This window comes from Camelina sativa, chromosome 5 (genome assembly GCF_030686135.1).
Source record: "Camelina sativa cultivar CO46 ecotype springtype chromosome 5, ASM3068613v1".
NCBI lineage: Eukaryota > Viridiplantae > Streptophyta > Magnoliopsida > Brassicales > Brassicaceae > Camelina > Camelina sativa.
In genome coordinates this window covers 35632756-35655021 of record NC_141884.1, presented here as the reverse complement: position 1 = coordinate 35655021, position 22266 = coordinate 35632756, and the positions used below count along the sequence as shown (strand labels likewise).

General features: G+C 42.3%; 2 protein-coding genes, 1 non-coding gene and 2 pseudogenes across 4 annotated transcripts; 2 read left to right on the top strand and 3 right to left on the bottom strand.

The window, feature by feature from the left end:
- Positions 1-1265: 1265 nt before the first annotated feature.
- LOC104789688 (uncharacterized) lies at positions 1266-2909 on the bottom strand (annotated as a pseudogene). Its single transcript, XR_015557750.1, has 5 exons — positions 2769-2909; positions 2512-2656; positions 2239-2429; positions 2045-2152; positions 1266-1941 (listed from the first exon to the last, which is right to left on the bottom strand). The product of XR_015557750.1 is annotated as an uncharacterized LOC104789688 (transcript).
- On the top strand, positions 1418-5251 carry LOC147944781 (uncharacterized). Its single transcript, XM_087451120.1, has 4 exons — positions 1418-2973; positions 3174-3518; positions 3761-4657; positions 4740-5251. Exons 3-4 carry the CDS (start codon positions 3773-3775, stop codon positions 5109-5111), a joined length of 1257 nt encoding a protein of 418 aa, XP_087307246.1. The 5' UTR covers positions 1418-2973; positions 3174-3518; positions 3761-3772; the 3' UTR covers positions 5112-5251.
- Positions 1458-1593, bottom strand: LOC147944782 (U11 spliceosomal RNA). Its single transcript, XR_015558805.1, has one exon. It is a non-coding gene; the product is annotated as a U11 spliceosomal RNA (small nuclear RNA).
- A 724-nt stretch (positions 5252-5975) lies between the features above and the next one.
- LOC147944780 (uncharacterized) lies at positions 5976-16135 on the top strand. Its single transcript, XM_087512717.1, has 6 exons — positions 5976-6107; positions 6185-6612; positions 6702-6786; positions 6872-6977; positions 15553-15912; positions 15984-16135. Exons 1-6 carry the CDS (start codon positions 5976-5978, stop codon positions 16133-16135), a joined length of 1263 nt encoding a protein of 420 aa, XP_087368843.1.
- Positions 16136-17757: 1622 nt separating this feature from the next.
- On the bottom strand, positions 17758-19999 carry LOC104789687 (uncharacterized; annotated as a pseudogene).
- Positions 20000-22266: the final 2267 nt, after the last annotated feature.

The following is a 22266-nucleotide window of genomic DNA, read 5'->3' as shown; positions in this document are numbered from 1 at the left end:
ACAATTGTCAAAGAATTTCCTCAAAACTTATAATGATAAAAAAGTAATTTATATATGTATCTAAGAGAATTTAATATATATATATATATATGAGTCTAATTAAAATAAATAATAAAATACACCAAACTCAGTGATTTAATGGTGAAAACATATGTTAGAACATCTCCAATGGTCCTCTATTTTTACCTCTAAACTCTATTATAGAGTAATTTTTGCTTCAATCTATTATTTTTATCTCTATAATAGCTATTTTTTTTTCTATTTATAGGGGAACTCTATTTTTTCCTCTATAAATAGAGGTGAACTATTTTATTTGCAAAGTAGTCCTTTTAATCTTTAACTTCTTTTATTTATGACCAAAATAAACAAAATAAGTATTTTTAAGAACTAATAATATAAATTTAAGTATAAATATTTATTCTAAAATATTGAACTACCATTTTTGCAAAAGATAATTTATATAAACAAGAAAATTTATTTTTCATTCATTCCATAATGCTCTTTAAAAATCTAGTATATTTTATAATTTTTGTATGATGTGATGCTCTTTATAATAATAAATGCTTAATTTAAATAAAAATAATAATTTTATGAAACTGTTGCAAATTTTTTTTTTTAATAATACAAAATCTAAAGTAAATTTTGTTAGTTTTCAATTTTTATAAATAATAGGTGTTTAATTGTAAAATAAAAATAGTATCTATTTGGAATATTTTTTTATAGAGGAAAAAATTAGGAAAAACCATTGGAGAAAAACTTATCTCTATTATATAGATCCTCTATTATAGAAGAAAAAAATATGAAACACTATTGGAGATGGTCTTATATTGCATTGTAACAATGTATTCAAATCATTTGTAGCTATAATTTAATATACATATATCTTTTTTTTTCTAGATATTTTTCATCATCTTGTATATAAAATAGAATATTGTTCAAGAAAATAATTTATTTTTATGAGATTATAAATGATTAAAGATGAAAAAATCCGATTACTTTTAATCCATCACAGATTAAAGGGGGTGTATTCAATCTAATATTTCAAGTGATTTGATTTTTCATGAGATTTTAAATGATTTTGATGATTTTAGGGAATTTTATATAATTTATTGTAAAATTCTTTCAAATCCCACCTAAAACGATGAGATTTGGATTTCTGTATTTTTAACTAAACAAATCCTCCCAAATCCTCCATAATCCACAAACTGTATTGAATAACAGTGGATTTTAAAGTAATTTTTTAAATCATCAGTTCAATAATAGTAGATTTTAAAGTAGATTTTAAAATCATCAGTTCAATAACTGTGGATTTTAATAGATTTTTTTAAATCCATAATTAAATAACATAGAATTTTTAAAATTTACCCAAATCACTTAAAATGTCAAGTTAAATACGCCCCCCCTAAAACATATCGCTATTGACATAGATTAGCCATAACTTTTTTTTTTTTTTTTTTTTAAAGGGTCGGCCGAGCGAGCCAACCGTATGGGTTGTTCCAGAAATAATGTCGGCCATATGTCTTGATTTTGCCATACAGCACTCACCCTTTAACTCAGGCTGAGCGTGGCATAAATAGCCATCCGACCCTAACTTCGCAGCCATAACTTGGCAGCCATCTTTAGAACAAAACCACAGCATCCCACTTTCTTTGCATTGTATGCATCTGTATATTTTCTCAGCAGGACTTGACAAATGACCATCGCTTTCGTTTTGAAATTCCTCGTTTCTTCTTTCGTGCAACACATCGGATCTACTAATCTCGTCAGTCCCATCTCCAAGGTCTCGACAAAACGATTGTCCGCCTTTTGTTTTCCCCATAAGATTTGGTTCAGCCATTGGAGGAGTAACTCGTTCAGTCTCTTTCTACCATTTCTCAGAGTCTCTTCCTCATTACAAGGCGATACTTCAGTATCCTTCTCACAGGATGATGGTTCAAGCATCTGATCAAAAACCAAAACAAATGTACAAACATAAATGAAAAAACCATAAAAGCCTTATAGTAGTAGCTCATCAGAAATAGAACTTTTAAGCAAAGATAAATACCAGTTCCAAAGTGCATTTAGGTAGACAAAGAAGCTTGCTTTTGATAAAGGGAAGAAGATTCCACTTGGATAGTCCTGGTGCACCTGGTTTCAGTTCCGATAAAGGTATCTAGAAAACGAAGAACCAAAAACAATCTAAGTAATATATGACCATATCAAAGAAACCACAAAGAAAAGGGAATTAGTTGTAAATACCTCATCCAAGATACATTGAAGAACATATTCACAGCTCTGAGACAAATCAAACTCGACCTTTGAGTCAGCATCATCTTTACTTTGTTCAGGAGTAGAAGAATCAAACAAAGAAGCCAAGCATCTGAAAGCTACCATCTCATTGGTGTGTTCACCCAAATTATCTGGAAGCTTAGGACCCATTTCAAACACATCTGCAAGTAACATTACTTTTATCTGAGGATTTGAGATTTCTAAAAATCAATGAAACTGAGACTGATACAAAAATTGAATTACCATGCAACATCCAAAGCTCGGATTTGAATTTGGCAAAGTACTCGATGATCCAAATCCAGTTATCAATTTCTGAGTTCCCAGTCACTAAACGATCACATAAAATATCTGATTTCGGAGGCTCCATTGTTTCGATTAATAGAACTAGCTGTGTCATAAGATTGTAATTTTACATGTTAGATCGTCTTTAACGAAACCTAAGACTTAGCAAGAATGGTTTTTTTTTCAAATCATTTCGAGAAGATTGAAACATTGTGTACCTCTTTCGTTTCAACGGAGAATCTGAGGAGAGAGGGGACAACGAGTAAAAGCTTTCGAGGAGAAACGAGACCGCGAAAATTGCAGGATTTAAGAAGAACACGAACACTGTGAGAATTTTTCACCATTATTAAGGTTTTAGAGGAAGATGAAGAGAAAAAAAAAGAAGAGAGTTTTCCTAGAATGTACCGTAAAGCCCAGGCCCAAGTAAGCCCAGACAAGTACCTTATCTAAGACCGATTATTCCACAAAAAATAAAAATAAAAAGGATTATTCAAAGGGGAATTGCATTGGTTAGCCATAAAACCAACTATAATTAACTCGATGACCATAGTAACCATTAAAAGGTTATACACGCTATATATTCTATAATATTTACTTTCTTAACCCTATTGCATGATCAACAGTTGCCTACTTCCTCTCTCTCATCAACATTGAAGCTGAAAAGACGTCTGATACACAGTTCGACATATCGATAGTAAATATTATTTCTGTAATACTCTCTTATTCTCCGCCGGCTGCGAAAACATTTTCCGGTTTCATCTGTAGTCACCATTGAAACCAATTTTCTCTTGTCGATTCGCCCAGCGATTCCCATAGGGTATTGAACACACCGCCGGCAGGTTGGGTTGCAGTTGTTGTTGTCGATATCTCCACCCTAAAGCGACAGTGTATCTCATTTACTGACTTCCGGTGCGAAGTATAGTCAACCACCGGTTCCATTCTGTGTCAACATGCGTCTCGGTATCTAGGTATGTCGTTAATTTGAGATTGTTTGTATCTCTTCTAAATCCACCATCTGCCCATTCATCAGACTAGGTTATATATATATAAAAGCTAAAAATCGAGAAAGTGAATCGGCAAGTAGATAGACCAAAAGATATAAACATATTTTGGATATGTGGATATGTGACTATTGTGATGACCAAAAGATAGAAACTTATTTTGGATATGTGGAAACTCGTTTTGCTGAACCAAATTGACTTATGTGTAGGAAGTCAATTCAATGGACGATTGGTGCTTGCCTCAAAGATTGTTCATGTCCGGTCGTGAGCCGTCAGGAAGAAACAGAGTTAACAACTACTACAACTTGCGTTGGATAGAGAATATTAAGAAGGCCCTCGATGATGAGCATCTGGAAAAATTGGCAAGTTCTCAGTTTGCCCATTTGATGTTAATGGGCAACCACACCTTCTCTGTTATGTTTGTCCATTACGTCTTGACACGACAGCTAGTCACAAAGAAGAAATACGAACTTTGGTGGGTATTTTCTGGAAAACCCATTAGATACGCAATCGATGACTTTGCCCTTGTAACTGGGTTGAATTGTCGGAGAGACGGATTCAAACTGGACAAGCGTAGAGGGAAGGCAGTTAAGAAGGGATGCAATGCATCATCGCCAATATGGAAATCTTTATTTGTAGTGGAGCAGAAGCCAACTGTCTCGTGGATTTTCCAAAAACTCTTACTGGGAAAGAAGTACAACGATGCTGATACCCGTTTCAGACTGGCGTTGCTGCTGATAGTTGATGGCATCTTATGCCCCACATGTGGGAATACAAACATTAGTCCAGAACATGTTGAGATGGTCGGTGATATTGATGCCTTCTTGAAGTATCCATGGGGTCGTGATTCTTTTTTGAAAACTGTGAAGAGTGCGAAAGCAAGAACTGTGAAGCAGTTTGCGCAAGATACTTGTGCCATTCAAGGGTTTTCGCATGCGTTGGTTCTTGTAACCGCGGCATCTTGTCCAGAAATAATACAGGGGCCTATATTTGGCATTGACACGAATGACCCTTCTCTCCGGGTTGAAGATGTAGTGCAAAATGTCATAGAGCGGAGCCTTGCTATCAACGTCCAAGCAGCAAGAGTTGTAGATCAAACCGGACAGGTAACATCAAATTTTGCCTTACACTGCACAGTTCATGTTTGTTATTAGCAAGGGATATTTTGATTAACAACTATACTTTCAGGCGCAAGTTCAATCTATACTGAACACGGGAACTATTGACGCTGCTGTCGACATGTCTTTCTCTGACGAAGAAGACGATGAGGATATCACAAACTTATTGATTCTGGTGGCAGATGGTCATCTATTCGAACAAAATAGCTGGACAGGGGGGATAGATGTTGATGCGCTACACGAGATAGAGAAAACCGGAGAACACACGGAAGAGGTTGAAGACGGGGACAATGGCGTCACTGAAGAAATTCCAAATCTTGCATCTGAACACACAACGAACGTTGGTACTGGGATGAGTCAGTGTAAAAACATTGATGTTGTTAAACTAGTAAAAGATGCAGCCAGACATGATGGAGGAGCGAGTTATGCAGCTTCAGCGTGAAAGTAATTTGGAACTGAAAGCTTACTTTGACAATGCCATTGCTAGTTTGGTGAAAAATATAGCGACCCTGGTGCCACCATCAATGTCTGCAAGATCTGGTCAAAGTCCACATAACGTTGCCAACACCGAAGAGGTCAGTGAGACGGTAAGGATCCCTTCTTCTCTTAAATTTGGAAAATTGTCACAACCATCAACTACTATTGTTACCCTTTTGCTTAGTTTTATATTGACCTCCTACTCTATTTACTATTCTGAGTTTAGGGAACTGTTAACTGGGGTTACGTTAACGTTCCAATTAATGGTGGTGAAGATGCACATGCGGAGGTATGACTGATTCTAGAAATCCCTTTATGTGGGATAACATCTAATCGTTGACTCCATCTAACCCCATATTCTTTCTGTTTGGAAACGATAGCCACTGCAAGATAATTTGCCCCACCCCACGGAAGCACTGAAAGAGACTTCAGGACTCCCTACACAACCACTACGAGAGCAGTCGGGACGCCCCAAACAATTCTCTGATATCTCCCAAATATATTAACTATGGAACCACCAACATTTTCTATTGGCTTGACGCAAGAGGAGAATGCGGCAACTTGGAATACTGAAAGTGTAAGTATTCATTACTCTTACTGCGCATTTTACCACATTGCCTGTTGGATGACCGTTGGTAACATGCTTCCCCACACTTTATAGGGAACAAGGGCAGCTCAACCATGTACAAACGTTAACTTACCATCTCCGTCTCCAACGGGTACATTACCCAATGTATGTCTGCTGTTTATAAATTACATATGCTTGCCTCGTCTTTGCTTTTTACTTATACATTTGCTTGACGCATGTTCCCATTACTCTCGATAGCAGATGAAAGATAAATCTGCACAGTCCAAACCAACAAGTGACAACGTAGACAACCGTTTTGATATTGATCCTCCTACGTTTTCCATTGGCTTGACCCAATTAGAAACTGCGTCACGTACACACGAGAGAGATCAAGTGAGTTTGGTTCAGATAGCAAAGCATATCTTATCAAACGACCTTTGGTTGCATATACTAATAAAACCTTTTATTAGGTGCACAATGAAGTTCAAACAAGTCCCGACGTTGACATACAAACGCCATCGGTGATTGTTGATCTAACGCAAGAGAGTGTATCTGGCTTTGAAGTTTCTCGCAGAAGGTCAACAAGAAGGGGTAAAGCACCATCTCAAATGAAACCCATGCCTACACGCAAGAGCTTGCGCATCCGCAATACTCTTGAAATACCCACATCTGAACTCGAAAGACCAAATGCTCCTGCAAGTATATCCCATGGCAAACCTGATATCGTTTACAAGAGCCGTAAGAAGCGCAGAATGGACACATCTCCATTAACTAGTACTGTGCTGTCATCTGAAGCCATTCACCCTGCTCCAACGCTGCTAGTTGGTGGTTTTGCTGCGTTTTCTATGCCAGATGCTAAGGTGGTCTCCGATTTTCTACAGAAGATGGAGAGGGCAAGGTATGGTAGTCACCAATATATGATAGAAACCGCATTATGTGATAAGGTATAAATGGTAACACTGATGTTACAACTCTATTTCTCTGCAGATCATATGAACTGTCATGTGGGATGGTCGCGGACAATGTGGATTTCCTTGCCATTTTTGAATCCACATCGTTTCTTGATGAGTCGGTATAAGTTGGTGTAATTTATGTATTTCATTAATAACCACCACTGTGTGGGATCTAAATACATAATTTGTTTCCCATTTCATTAGGTTGCAGATTTGTTGGTTAAGTTCATCCAAGCACATCGTGATGAGGATTTGTCAGTGCGTTATGATTTCGTTCCTGCCTCATTCTTGGCTGAGTTGTATCGCCAGTATAACTGAAACAACCCTTCCCGTTTTTTTTTATACCTTAATTTACTAGTAGTCCCATACCCACTAACATCCTAACAACAATCAATAACCGCGGATAACCAAATAAAACAATTCCATTAATCCATTAAAATTCCAACATAAATAATCCAATAACCAATAACACCAAAATCCAAACAAGGAAATAACCAAAAGCTAACACCCTACAATGTTCCAATGACTTAATCTAGCAACCTAACAACAGCTAGACCACAATCAATCAAGCCTCTAGAACATCCTCCTCTTCATCGCCTTTGATTCCAAGATCACACTTTTCCTTTACCTGCACATCACAAACAACAATTGAGATGCGTAAGTATTATCATAAATACTTAGTGAGGCCGTCCTCCCATCTACTAGGTTATACACACAAGTATATGAGACCCTAGAGTTATGCAAGCAAACAAAACACAAGCAATACATCAAACCAGGAAAACAAGTCTCGGTTGAGACTAGTGTCGATCAATGCCACCAGAAAGTGTCGACCGATGCGGAACCAAAAGGTGTCGACCGATGCCACAAGGGTGTCGACCGATGCCACAAGGGTGTCGACCGATGCTGTCACCAACAGTGTCGACCGATGCTCGAATGGTGTCGATCGATACCATATCTGCAGACGCGAACCGCGCGAACACGAACGACGAATCCCGATTCCAAACCATCCCGAATCCGTTCCAGACTCACCCAATTACCTCAGGAATCACTGGGAATCACAAAAGCAACGAACCCAAGCAACAAAACAACACAAACAGCAAAGAAAACACACAAACAAGAGAGATCTCATGCTTAGATCAACCATGGTCAAGCACTCACCTCAAGAACAAGAAGATTGGATTGAGAAACGTGGAAAACAACACCTCCAGAAGCTCCCCCTTCGTTTCCAGCAACAACTAACCCTCCTACAGCCTCAGATCTCTCCAAAAACTCCAAGAACAAGCCCAGAAAGTCACAAAAACGTTTCTCTCTCTTTTCTCTCTTTCTTTCACTAAGCGGCGACCAAATAACTCTCCAAAAACCCTTAAACTCGTCCTTAGACGCTTATAACACGATTTAGGGATTTAATTGAACCAAACCAAACCAATTCGGCAATTAATCAAACCGGCCGAACCCAGAAATTAGTGGTGTCGATCGATGCCACTAGGGTGTCGATTGACACTCCTTTCAAAATCACAAAATCCGGTTCGCGGATGTTACAATTCTCCCCCACCAATATGGATACGTCCCCGAATCCCGCAATACCGTCCAACTGCCAAGGACCTCCGTGCCACCGTCAGTACGGCCCGCACGTCCCCAGACCGGACTAAACACCATCAGCCAAGGTTTCCCGTGCCACTGTCGCAACAGCCCGCACACCTCCGACTGACCCTCGGGGTCTCCCTCTAGCCAATATACTCGCATCATAACCACTATTTGCTCACAACTCAGTGCTTCCCCCATCCGTGGTCGCAACCAACGAATCATGCCGGCTCGCTATCAGGCCAACCGCCTTAAGCTACGGCATCTAGGAAGTCACTCACACACACTCCCCCCGCTCTCGGGTCGCAACCCTCGAGACATACCGGCTCACTCCCGAGCCTCGGCTCACAGCTACGGTATCCAGGGAGCCTCACATATCCCGCTCTTGGGTCGTCACCCTCAAGCGCGCTCTCGGATCGTCATCCGAAGCAACATACCACTGCCACTCTCTGGCCACAAAGTCCATCGAGCTATTGGTATCACGTGAGTTGGGCCGCACAGCCTTGAGCAAAACAAACACTGATGCCAACGAGTATCTCCCGGCTAGATCTACCTCAACATTTCCACAAAACTTTCCCTTTTTAGAAACTTTCTATTTATGGAAACCTTCCTTTTGTGGAAACTTTCTATTTATGGAAACTTTCCAAAAATAGAAACCCGAGCTATTTCTCTTTTCCCATGACAACAACAGTCAAAACATAAAGAAAAATACTCATCTTATTAATTTCAAAAAAAAATGTCATAATCGTTACAATCTCAACGAAATTACATCAGAAAAAGCCAAAAATACAACAACCAGAGCCATCAACCCGCATCCCGAGCACCACCTCATCTTGATACTTAGTCGCACAACCAACCACCCCTAAGCGACCAAATATCAAGAGAGATGGGCTGGAATACTCCGTACCCGCTCCAGCCACGGACTACAACTCGGACCCGGCTAGACAAGCTCAAGTCGCGGTCTGCTTCTCAAACCACTTCTTAAACCTTGCCTTCATCCTCGCCTCGGGCTCCCAAGTCTGCTCCTCTACTCCGTCACAGTCCCACAGGACTCTCATCAAAGGAATCTTCTTCTTCCGAAGTTCCTTGACTCTCCTCTCGAGCACCCTCACTGGTCTCGCCTCTAAAGTCATGTTAGGCTGAAGATCCTCAGGAATCTTAGCCAACAACTGATCACCCTCGTGAAGACACTTCCTCAGCATCGACACATGAAATACCTTGTGGAACGCACGCATAACCTCAGGTAACTCCAACCGGTATGCCACTGGTCCCACCCGCTCAACCACTCTGAACGGACCCATGTACCTCAGACTCAACTTAGTCTCTGTCAATGACCTGTTCGGACCCCGCAACATGGCCATCTTGAGGTACACTCTATCACCAACCTGAAACTCAAGATCCTTTCTCCTCTTATCAGCATAGCTCTTCTGCCGATCCTGAGCCTCCTTCATGTTCAGCCTCAAAACCCGAATCTTCTCCGAGGTCTCCTGAACAAAATCTGCACCAAATATGCTCCTCTCCCCCACCTGAGTCCAACATAATGGTGTACGACACGACCTCCCATACAGGGCCTCATAAGGAGCCATCCCAATACTAGCCTGGTAGCTGTTGTTATAAGCAAACTCCACCAAGCTCAAGTGATCTGCCCAATGACCACCCCAATCCAGCACACACATCCTCAATAAATCCTCCAAAATCTGGATCGTCCTCTCTGACTGACCGTCAGTCTGAGGATGATAGGCTGTACTCATATGCACCTTCGTGCCCATCTCCGCCTGAAATGCCTTCCAGAACACCGAGGTGAACTTGGAATCTCTATCAGACACAATACTAGCAGGCACACCGTGCAATCTGACTATCTCCCTTACGTACTTCTTGGCCAAAACCGCTGCTCCATCAGTTTTCTTGATGGCCAAAAAATGCACAGACTTAGTCAAACGGTCCACAATGACCCAAATAGCATCAAACGTCCTCGACACAGGCAAACCTACCACGAAGTCCATCGTGATCAAATCCCACTTCCACTCCAGAATGGGTAAACTCTATAATAAACCACCAGAAACCTGATGCTCCGCCTTCACCAGCTGGCAAGTATCACACTTCGCCACCTAGTCAGCTACGTCCTTCTTCATCCCGACCCAGTGATAATACCGCTTGAGGTCACGGTACATCTTGGTCGCTCCTGGATGAATAGAGAACTTGCTCGAATGAGCCTCTCTCAGTATCTCCTGCCTCAAATCCTCACCCTTGGGCACACAGATCCGACCATGCACAAGGATAGTACCATTAGCAGAAACCTGATACTCTGCACCCGCAGCCTTAGAGGCATTCACCAGCCCCTCATCGCTCTCCTGAGCTAACCTCACTCTACTCAACAAATCCGCTCTATCAGCTGCCTCCAAACCCAAAGGTTCCTGTGAGATAACACACAAACTCAATGCACTAATCTCACCTACCAACGCCTCCATATCCTGCTCCTGAACCGAAGCCACCCGCTTCCGACTCAAGGCATCTGCAACCAGATTAGCTTTACCAGGATGGTAAGCTATGTCCAAATCATAATCCGCTACTAACTCCATCCAACGCCTCTGCCTCAAATTCAGCTCAGGCTGAGTAAAAATGTACTTCAGACTCTTGTGATCTGTAAATACCTGTACCTTCCCACCATACAGATAGGATCTCCAAATCTTAAGAGCAAAGATCACTGCTGCCATCTCCAAATCATGAGTAGGATAATTAGCTTCATGCTTCCGCAACTGCCGCGAAGCATAAGCTATAACCTTCCCCTGCTGCATAAGTACACAACCCAACCCCACTCTAGAAGCATCTGTATACACAACATAAGGCTCGTCCTGCTCAGGCAGTGCTAACACCGGCGTGGTAGTCAACATCTGCTTGAGACTTGCAAAACTTGCCTCACACTCTGGTGACCACACAAACGGGACATCCTTCCCTGTAAGCTTAGTCATCGGCTGAGCCATACTCGCAAAACCCCGAACAAACCTCCTGTAGTAACCTGCTAACCCCAGGAAACTCCGAATCTCAGTGGCACTCTGCGGCCTCAGCCACTCCCTGATGGACTGAATCTTCTCTGGATCCACTGAAACTCCCTCAGCTGAAACAATATAACCCAAGAACCCCATCTCACGCTGCCAAAAACTGCACTTACTCAGCTTAACAAACAACTTCTGCTCCCGCAGCTTCTCCTACACTGCTCTCAATGTACTGCATGCTCCTCAGGACTCTTAGAATATACCAGGATGTCGTCGATGAAAATGATGACTGACACGTCCAGAAACTCCTGGAAAACGCTGTTCATCAATCTCATAAACGCAGCTGGCGCATTTGTCAACCCAAACGGCATCACCACAAACTCATAGTGCCCATATCTCGTCCTGAAGGCTGTCTTCCTCACGTCTGCCTCATGTATAGGAATCTGATGATAACCTGAAGCTAAGTCGATCTTAGAGAACCAAGTAGCACCCCTCAACTGATCCAACAACTCATCAATCCTCGGGAGAGGGTACTTGTTCTTCACAGTAACTCGGTTCAAACCCCGATAGTCAATACACAACCGAAAACTCTCATCCTTCTTCTTAACAAACAACACCGGAGCTCCCCACGGTGAACAACTAGGACGGATAAAACCCTTGCCCAACAAATCCTCCAACTGCTTCTTCAGCTCTGCCATCTCTGCTGGAGCCATCCTGTAAGGAGCCTTGGATAACGGCATTGTCCCTGGTTCCAGCTCAATAGTAAAAGGATCCGACCGAGATGGTGGTAATCCCTGCAATGACTGGAACACATCCTCAAAGTCCTCCACAACCGGAATACCGCTAACCGTAGACTTCTCCATTGACTCTGGCATAGATATAGTAACCAGATAGGCCTCACGGCCCTTCTCGATCATCTTCCCTGCCTGAACGGCTGAGATCACGAGACTCTCCGAAGTCGGTCTAATACCCTGAAAAACCAACTTCCCTCCTGGACGCTCAAACTCCACTCTACCCCGATAGCAATCCAAATGCACCTTATACCGATGCAACCAATCCATACCAAGAATAACGTCATACAACTCCACTGGACTGATAAGCAAATCCGCTGGCCACGACTCTCCTGCGATCTGAATATCAAATCCTCCAGCTCGTCCAATAACCCTCAGGAACTTGCCTCCAGCAACTTTGACAACTCCTGAACGCTCTCCAGAATCCCCTCTGATCCCCGCACTCACGGCACACTCCGGAGTAATGAAGCTATGAGAAGCTTCAGAATCAAACATAACATGGGACTTAAACCCGCCCACCAACAAGGTCCCTACACAAACCTCATGTGTTGAGAACCTAACACTTGACCACAAACAAAAACAAATATAATCTGAACTATTGAATTGACTAAGTTCGAATCTCAGAAGTTATACCTGTGATCGCTCCTGCACTAGTGCCACCGGGCTCCTGAGTCGAGTACACCTGTGACGTCGGCTCGATCCAACCCACTGGCTGCACACCGTGCTACACACCCTGCTGCACCCCTGGCTGAGCTCCAGCCTGCAACACTGCTACTGCCCTCTGCTGCAACTTGGGACAACGAGGCTTGATGTGCCCCGTCTCTCTGCAGTAGTAACACACTCGAGTATCTATCCACGGCTCCGTCACCGCCCGCTGCTCTGTCACTGCCCGCTGCTCACCCCTCTGTGGACAGCTAGTCACCTTGTGGTCCCTGCTACCACACCCAAAGCATTTTGCACCCCCGTGCCTCGATCTCTGCATAACATCAAACTTCCTCTTCTGCCCCTGCGCAGGCTTGCCGCCCTTGCTAGGAACAGAAAGCGGCTGAGACTGTTGTGGCTGCACCGAAGAACTGACCACAACCACCTGTGACCTCAAGTCATCCTCTATCCCAGCTGCAACCTCAACCAACTCTGCTCTCGTAGCATAGCTCCTCACTCTGCACCGAGTCCTCAAATCATCCCGCAGAGCCAACAAAAACCTCCTCACCTGAGCTGACTCTGGCTCCCATGCCCTGCCTGCATACCCCACAAGCCGACTGAACTCTGCATCCAGCTCCCGCACTGTATGGTCCCCCTGAGTCAAACCCAAGAACCGTGCCTCCATACGATCAAGAGCCTCCTGAGGAAAATACTTGGAGTTAAACTCCCCCACAAAATCTCCCCAAGACATACCCCGCTGCACTCTCCGTGCTGTCACCGACCTCCACCACACACGAGCATCTCCTGACAAGTAAAACACTGCCAGATCCACCCTGTACCGGTCGGGACACCTAAGCGAAAGGAAAATATCCTCCATCCGCTCTCTCCACTCATCCGCTACACTCGGATCGGTACTTCCTGAGAAATACCTTGCTCCCACATGCCGCAGCTGCTCCATCATCCGCACATACTGAGCATCCACTACCTCGGCCCCCGGCTGCACACCTGCCTGCAAACCCGCCACAGGCTGCACCGCTGGAACCTGCCCACCACCCACTGGCGGCACTACCGGATCCTGCCCACCAACCACTGGCGGCACTACTGGATCCTGCCCACCAACCACTGGCGGCACAACTGCTGGAAGTCGCTGCAAAACCTGAGCTAGCAAGTCCATCAAGACATCCTCCCTGCCTGGAGCACCTCCCGCTACAACCCCCACACCCGGGGCAACACCGTGACCGACACCGGGCCCATCCGCCCTGCCGTCACCCAAACCAGCCTGGTCTCCAGACACACTAGGATGAACCTGGGACTCCGCCACCTCCTCACTGGCCATGCTCTGGGTCACACTCACACTGGCCTCAGGAACCTGACCTCGTCCCTGACCCCGACCACGACCACGCCCACGACCACGACCGCGACCAACAGCATCCTCACCCCTAACCATCTGTATCATCCAAGAACAAAAGGCTAAGCAAACAATAGTTCCTATACACAAAAACACAACTTACCGTGGAATCACAAAACAGGCTCGAAGAGGATGTTCTAGGACTTCATGCCACACTCAATTGACTGACTCACACAATCAATCATAGCATAGAATCCTAAACATCAACAGCAAAAGCACAATGAACCCTAGACCTAGAACCGTAAGGGCTCTGATACCAAAAATGAAACAACCCTTCCCGTTTTTTTTTTTTTATACCTTAATTTACTAGTGGTCCCATACCCACTAACATCCTAACAACAATCAATAACCGCGGATAACCAAATAAAACAATTCCATTAATCCATTAAAATTCCAACATAAATAATCCAATAACCAATAACACCAAAATCCAAACAAGGAAATAACCAAAAGCTAACATCCTACAATGTTCCAATGACTTAATCTAGCAACCTAACAACAGCTAGACCACAATCAATCAAGCCTCTAGAACATCCTCCTCTTCATCGCCTTTGATTCCACGATCACACTTTTCCTTTACCTGCACATCACAAACAACAATTGAGATGCGTAAGTATTATCATAAAAACTTAGTGAGGCCGTCCTCCCATCTACTAGGTTATACACACAAGCATATGAGACCCTCAAGTTATGCAAGCAAACAAAACACAAGCAATACATCAAACCAGGAAAACAAGTCTCGGTTGAGACTAGTGTCGATCGATGCCACCAGAAAGTGTCGACCGATGCTGAACCAAAAGTGTCGACCGATGCCACAAGGGTGTCGACCGATGCTGTCACCAACAGTGTCGACCGATGCTCGAATGGTGTCGATCGATACCATATCTGCAGACGCGAACCGCACGAACACGAACGACGAATCCCGATTCCAAACCATCCCGAATCCGTTCCAGACTCACCCAATTACCTCAAGAATCACTGGGAATCACAAAAGCAACGAACCCAAGCAACAAAACAACACAAACAGCAAAGAAAACACACAAACAAGAGAGATCTCATGCTTAGATCAACCATGGTCAAGCACTCACCTCAAGAACAAGAAGATTGGATTGAGAAACGTGGAAAACAACACCTCCAGAAGCTCCCCCTTCGTTTCCAGCAACAACTAACCCTCCTACAGCCTCAGATCTCTCCAAAAACTCCAAGAACAAGCCCAGAAAGTCACAAAAACGTTTCTCTCTCTTTTCTCTCTTTCTTTCACTAAGCGGCGACCAAATAACTCTCCAAAAACCCTTAAACTCGTCCTTAGACGCTTATAACACGATTTAGGGATTTAATTGAACCAAACCAAACCAATTCGGCAATTAATCAAACCGGCCGAACCCAGAAATTAGTGGTGTCGATCGATGCCACTAGGGTGTCGATCGACACTCCTTTCAAAATCACAAAATCCGGTTCGCGGATGTTACAATAACAGATTCATTAGAGCACCAGATAAACTGAGTTTTCATTTCTCAAACGCAACGGCGTTACCTTTCACCTCACGTCCTAAATGGCTTAGTGAAGTGGACATTCTCTACAGCCCAATGCAGATAGAAAGGAAGCACTGGATTGGTTTAGTTATAGACTTGAAATCTTGGCAAGTAATAGTATTGGATTGCAACCGATCTTGCTTGACTGACCAGCAGGTCTCTAAATACCTGGAACACATTGCGGTAATGCTCCCGTATATAATCCAGCTGTACGTTGAGACCGCAGCAGATAATAGTGTGGGACTAGATCAGATGGCTATATTAAGGCCGACTATCCCATTCCATTGTTCTTCACGTGGTAAGTTTCTGTTTGCTTTGTTTGGTTAACTAGTTCCCAGAGTCTGCATTATTGTTGTACATAAATTGCAGCTCTAACCGGGATCGCAACACTGATTATGCTTGAACTACACGCGGTCTCTTGTCTTGCCACATACTATAGGATTCTGGATGAGGAGCAGGTTCAGACGGCGGCTAAATTGTATGCTATCGGTGCTTACCAAACCTTTGCTGCACCTTCATAGCGAGTTTACAAATTTAAGTCAGTGTATTGTGGCATAACAGTATGTTGCCAGTTTAACGGTTTCTTCTCGCCATGAAAACATTGTGTTTACCTTTGTTTGGTTGTACCACCATTCGGTTTTATGCGAATATGCTTAGACAGCCAGTTCCATTCTATTTATGTATGCCAATGTACTATGTCATTTACAACGTGAATATGGGATAGTAAAAAACTCTTGTGTATCGTTAGGCTAAGCATCTTTATCCAGGAACTATACTTCTCCCCTTCACAATCGTTTAAACATATTGTCTTGTTGTCTTATTTGTTTGGGTTGGCAAAGTAGAATCCTGTAGGGTTTAGTGCCTCACTGTAGGCATCGGTTATGTTCTTTGAGAGTTCTTACTATCGCTACCGATAATATTTATACTGGAATATGATATTAGTTGTCTTGTTGTCTTATTTGTTTGGGTTGGCAAAGTAGAATCCTGAAGGGTTTAGTGCCTCACTGTAGGCATCGATTATGTTCTTTGAGAGTTCTTACTATCGCTACCGATAATATTTATACTGGACTATGATATTAGTTGTCTTGTTGTCTTATCTGTTTGGGTTGGAAAAGTAGAATCCTGTAGGGTTTAGTGCCGCACTAAAGGCATCGATTATGTTCTTTGAGAGTTCTTACTCTCGCTACCGATAGTATTTATACTGGACTATGATATTAGTTGTCTTGTTGGCTTATCTGTTTGGGTTGGCAAAGTAGAATCCTGTAGGGTTTAGTGCCTCACTGTAGGCATCGATTATGTTCTTTGAGAGTTCTTACTCTCGCTACCGATAATAGTTATACTGGACTATGATATTAGTTGCTTATCATTGGGTTTACATATTTCAATATGTAGAGTTTAATCATAAACGGTTGGTATCCTCTCTGTGTGGGTTGACCAAGTAGAATCATTTAGGGTTTAGTGCCTCCCAAAAAGGATAGTTATCTTTCACAAAAACTAATGTGGGTTATGAGGTAGTAGCCAGTGTATTAATTGGTCACCCATATAACCGAACTTTCTCAAGACAACCAGTTTGTTTACAAATTGAAAGATGTAGAGATTATGTCTATTTAGAATGGGTTTATATCTTTGTTGGGTGGGTTCACAAAGTAGTATCCTCTAGGGTTTAGTGCCTCCCAATAAGGATTGGTTATGTTATCACTTACATCAAAAAACGGTTTTGGAGGTACAGGCATGTACAATTGGTAACCCCATTAAACTGGGCACACTCACAATGGGGTGTAAGTGATGTAAGTAGAGAAGAAAAAAATTCACACAAATGGTTACTATATTAAACAACCATGGGGTTTCTATTTCTATTTCACAAAAAACAAACTTTGGTGTTCATGGGCGATACATCAATACTTAAACCTCCTTCTTAACAGGGACTAATATAAACATTACTTGGGGAACCTACACACCAAAATACAAATGTATATAACTGTCTCGCTATATACGTTTGTATTTTGTGCCAAAATACGCCCCCAAACGCATTTAATATGTACAACAATGCGCTTCCCGACCCTGTGACATTCCATTATTTAGCCCATTCCAAAAAACTTTCCGGTGAACACATACTCCACACCCCATGGCTACATTGATTCCTTTAGATGGCGTTTTTGCAAGATGCTTTGTTGTGCCCTGTATGGCAGCAACGAGAGCATTTCCTTGTTGATTTACGGCGAGGCCTCTGACATATTTTTTAAAAAAGGGGCAAATTAATTGGTTTTATGAACTAATGGTCTCATGTGTGTACAAATACAGAAAATGACTTAAATCTTACCTTGAACTCCCCACGTGACAAAATCCTAATTATTTTGGGTCTCTCGGGTGGTCGCCGGGCAAATGGTGGATTGAGGTCACCCCTTGTACCAGAAGTTGATCCTACAGATGATTTTCCACTAACTGAAGGAATGGGATACACCCTCTCTGCATATGAATGCCTTATTGTCTCCTCATAGTATGCAACATCTACGAACGTATCAATTGAAATCCCAAGCGGTGTAGCTGCTGCGACTGCGTGAGCACAAGGGATGTTTAAAGACTGGAACTCGTTACACGAACAAGTACCCTCCACCAGATTGATGGTGAAACATTCACCAGAACTGATCTGCACCTGGAACTCAAAGTCACTGATTGGCCTCACCGCCATTGACATAGCACTCTCAAAGTTCTCTTCTACAATAGCACGACATTTTGGAGCAATCACTGAGACAGACCGGGCAGCTCATGCCCTACGAACTGCAAACCATTCCATCACTGTTGTTCTAATGTATTCTAGCATGCAGATTAGTGGATACTCCCTCACTTCTTTTATAACTTGGTTCCACGATTCGGCAATGGTGCTGTCCATAATATTGTATCTCTTACCCTCTGAATGGACTCTTGTCCAGTGTGAGAAACCTGATGCAATATCATAAAAAAAGAAATTAAATCGGGAAGCTGTATTAATGGCGGGTAAGCAACTTATTATACCACATTGAGCATTTTTGGCCTAACCAATATCCACAAGATATGCAGCACACCCAGGATTGACCCGCTGGATTTCTAAGAACTTTTTGTTAAATTCATCTACATGGTATGCCCTTGCTGCAGCAGACTTTAACCCGGCTAATGTTTGTGGCTTGTACAAGTGTCGTATATTGCGCCACAAATGCACAGTACAAGCTGCGTGATGGGCTTCTGTGTAAACCTGCAAGTTTAAACCATATACAACCATCCATAAATATGAGCTTGTTCAAATGGTATGGAAATGTAATGAAACTAGTATTACCTTTCGCAACCCCGTATAGATGCTTGCATGCCGATCGGATATGAAGACCAGCTCGATTGTATCAAGGATGAAAGCAGAGAGGTGTCTAAAGAACCACTCCCAAGCATCATCATTTTCGCTGTCGACAATAGCAAATGCTAGTGAAAATATTTGGAAATTTTGGCAACTGGCTGTTAGGATGCACCCACCATAGCGAGCCTTATTGAAGTACCATCGATAACCACGACTTTCCTGATGTGTTTGTAACCCTTGACGGAAGCTCCATATGCTATGAATTGATATTTAAATCGCATCGCACCGTCAGGATCATCAACATGCTCTGTGAAGCATAGAGAGCCAGGATTTGTTTGCTGGAGGAGGCCAATGTATGCTGGAAGTAGAGCGTAGCTACCCGCGATTGAACCTAACGAGAGCTCCATTGCAACTTCCCTAGCACGCCAAGCTTTCCAGTAGGAGATGCTGATAGTAGGATTTTTCGAATCGCGGCAGCATGGGGCCCTCTCTTGATGCCAACAAAATGTCGCTGCATAATCTCCCCAATAACTTGAGTTGTTGCTAAACGATGGTAGCTTCTCCTCTCATCAACTGTACATGTATGCTTTTGATTAGCCTGTCGCACCTGGAAATGGTCAGCCGTATCAACTTTGACTGCATAAACACGCCATGGACACGTTTTCGAAATGCATTTAAGCACCATGAACTTGGGTGTTGACTGACTGGTCATGAAATGGAATTTTTGATTAATAGCGTGTATTGCAAGCTTTATCTTGCAGTCGGCTTTGTTCTTGAAAACCCGTCCAACAAATAGTTTGTCCCCCTTGTACTGTATATCTTCCAAGGCTGAATCAACACCTATAATATACATACCAAATAGTTTATCAGTTTCACACAGATAACCGTTTATCTTAACTACATTAACATTGGATATAACTTGTATAGATGTGTACAAGTGAGCGGAATTACCTTCACCTTTTCCATCATTGAATACCGGTGGTGCATCTCGACAAAACAGAGCTGGTTCGTCACTCATATCAGTTAGCATTGTATGCAAGGCTTCTTCAACACGACCCCACATAGTAAGCGAGTTAATCTCCACATCATCTCCTTCACCGTTGGTGCTCCCAGTTGAATTTGGTGCAGAGTGTTATCTTGTTTGCGCCTCTTGGGAGCACCCATCTTTAGCAAGGGGCCTGGCTTGACTACATTCTACTAGCATGGGGTCGTCAGGTTGCGTAAACGGAACAATCTGAAAGTCGTTATCCTCGCTATCGCTACTTGTTTCATGTCCATTTGCCTCCGCAACGGCTTTTCCTTTATCCCGTGCACCACAAGTTGGCCCGGTTTGTAGGATTGTGTCTCCCCTTTCATTGATGTATATGCCTGTCCCTCGCGTTGCGGGAACAGATGCCATGACAATGTCTTCTTTGTTTACCATTTCCGGTTCGTGTGGCTTTGTTTTCTTCGGGCGCAGTGAGGCGTCTAATGCGAACTCATGCCAATATATATCCTCCGAGTCAGAATCTGAATCATCATCGTCGTTTGCAGAAACATATCGCATCCAATGCCTTGCGGGACTGGGAGGTGTAGGAGCCTCTGGCAGCATTTTTTTAACAACGGTGACGCAAAGATCTACCTCTTCAATGAAACGCCGCATGCATATGAAAACCCCAACCTCTTCTTCGTCTGTTATATATTGCGGCGCTGATCCGTTACCCTCATTATCATCCAGCTCAAACCAACCCGGGAACTGGTACGACATCTTGATCACAACTTCATGTGCACGCAGAACAAGTTTCTCTTTCACCTTCGCGACCAATTGCTTATACGCCATGCCATCAAAGGAGCCTCACAAAATTGTTACCAGAGGCGGTCTCGGGTTCAAAGTTCCACACCGCACTATCAATCTTAATCCAGTCACCCAGGACAACACGAACTTCGTCTTTCGCGGTCATCTGCAATAAACGAAACAAGCGGATATAGTTATACATACTATTATCAAATCGAAGGTTCAAAGACAGATTAATTTCATTACTAACTAGACCAAACTCTTTTATTAAACGTTCTCTTGCCTTGATCTCGACAGATGTCACATAAATTATTTTCAATTCTAGTACTTCTTTTAGAATAGGACAGATCTAAATGGAAAGGTACCTACAGTCTGATCTGGACATAGAAACAGGAATCTACTTTACATACTAACGACATGCAATAACTACATACAGTTAAAATGATGCTTTTTACCTTAATTCCTCGCCTAACTGCTTCCACTTCACACCTACTATTATTGCCGCTCATTTGATTTGCAGGTCTATATTATCTGCTGGAGATGGAAAGTGACCTATCTACACTATTTATGGGCAGAGAAATTACTCTCTATTAGCTTAAAAATTAAAACCGAGCTGTTAATTTTTCACGGTGTTATGTTACTGATTGGACATATTACCATTTACGCATGGTCACTAAACTTTGTAGCCTACTAGCATGCCACGTTAATATCTCCCTCTGCCACATAATTAGCGCGTGTAAGCACATTGGGCCTAAAATGGTAATCTTGTCAAGACCATTAGTCATTCTCTTAATTGTTCCCATTTGTGTGCTATATTCTTCACAACTTATCCCATATTGGTCATCAGGCAAATTCGCCCTTATTCAAATTCTTAAATATTAAAGGAAAATACAAAAAAAAAAGAAACTTAAAGAGTATGTGGAAGCTAATGTTTGTCAAAAATATTGTAGAGATAGATGAATAACTAACTGGAGACTTCTATAACCATTTTTAACTGTATTATGGTGATATATATATATAGTTTACAAAAGATATAGTTAATCAATAGTTCCTTAGCTTTTTACAGTCATTCAGATCGTTGAAAATGGGAGAATTCACTCATCCCATTCATAGAAATGTAATAAAAAAATTAGCTAGAAAAGTGAAAAAAAAATAAAAATTCATTAACTTATGAAACCAAATGTTTAGTGTTTTATAATTATTTTTCCAAAGACTCTGATTGGTTTTTTCTGCTATTTCATCATTCAATTTTCCACTATATATGCTTTTTAGCTAGTGTTTATATGAATATATGAAAGAATGAAGAAGGCCACATTGATAGAGGAGATATAAAAAACAAACTGATTTAAGTTTATTATCATAAATTTTCAGCATCCTTTTGATTTATTCTTGGATATTAGTACAGAGAGCATCTCCTTTGGAGACGAATGGGCATATATCCTAGTTTAACCTATGATTTATTTTATTAATTTGATGCCCCTACAATTACGTAGTTTTCTCACGCAAGACCTATGTGATTAGTTAAATTTCAAAACAATAATAGTATAACTTTAAAA

Bases quoted from the DNA above. Each gene is read 5' to 3' on its own strand.
- LOC147944781 (XM_087451120.1), top strand. From the start codon at position 3,773: ATGGACGATTGGTGCTTGCCTCAAAGATTGTTCATGTCCGGTCGTGAG. The intron at 4,658-4,739 runs GTAACATCAAAT...CTATACTTTCAG, and splicing joins TTGTAGATCAAACCGGACAG to GCGCAAGTTCAATCTATACT.
- LOC147944780 (XM_087512717.1), top strand. From the start codon at position 5,976: ATGAAAGATAAATCTGCACAGTCCAAACCAACAAGTGACAACGTAGAC. The intron at 6,613-6,701 runs GTATGGTAGTCA...ATTTCTCTGCAG, and splicing joins CAGAAGATGGAGAGGGCAAG to ATCATATGAACTGTCATGTG. The intron at 15,913-15,983 runs GTAAGTTTCTGT...CATAAATTGCAG, and splicing joins ATTCCATTGTTCTTCACGTG to CTCTAACCGGGATCGCAACA.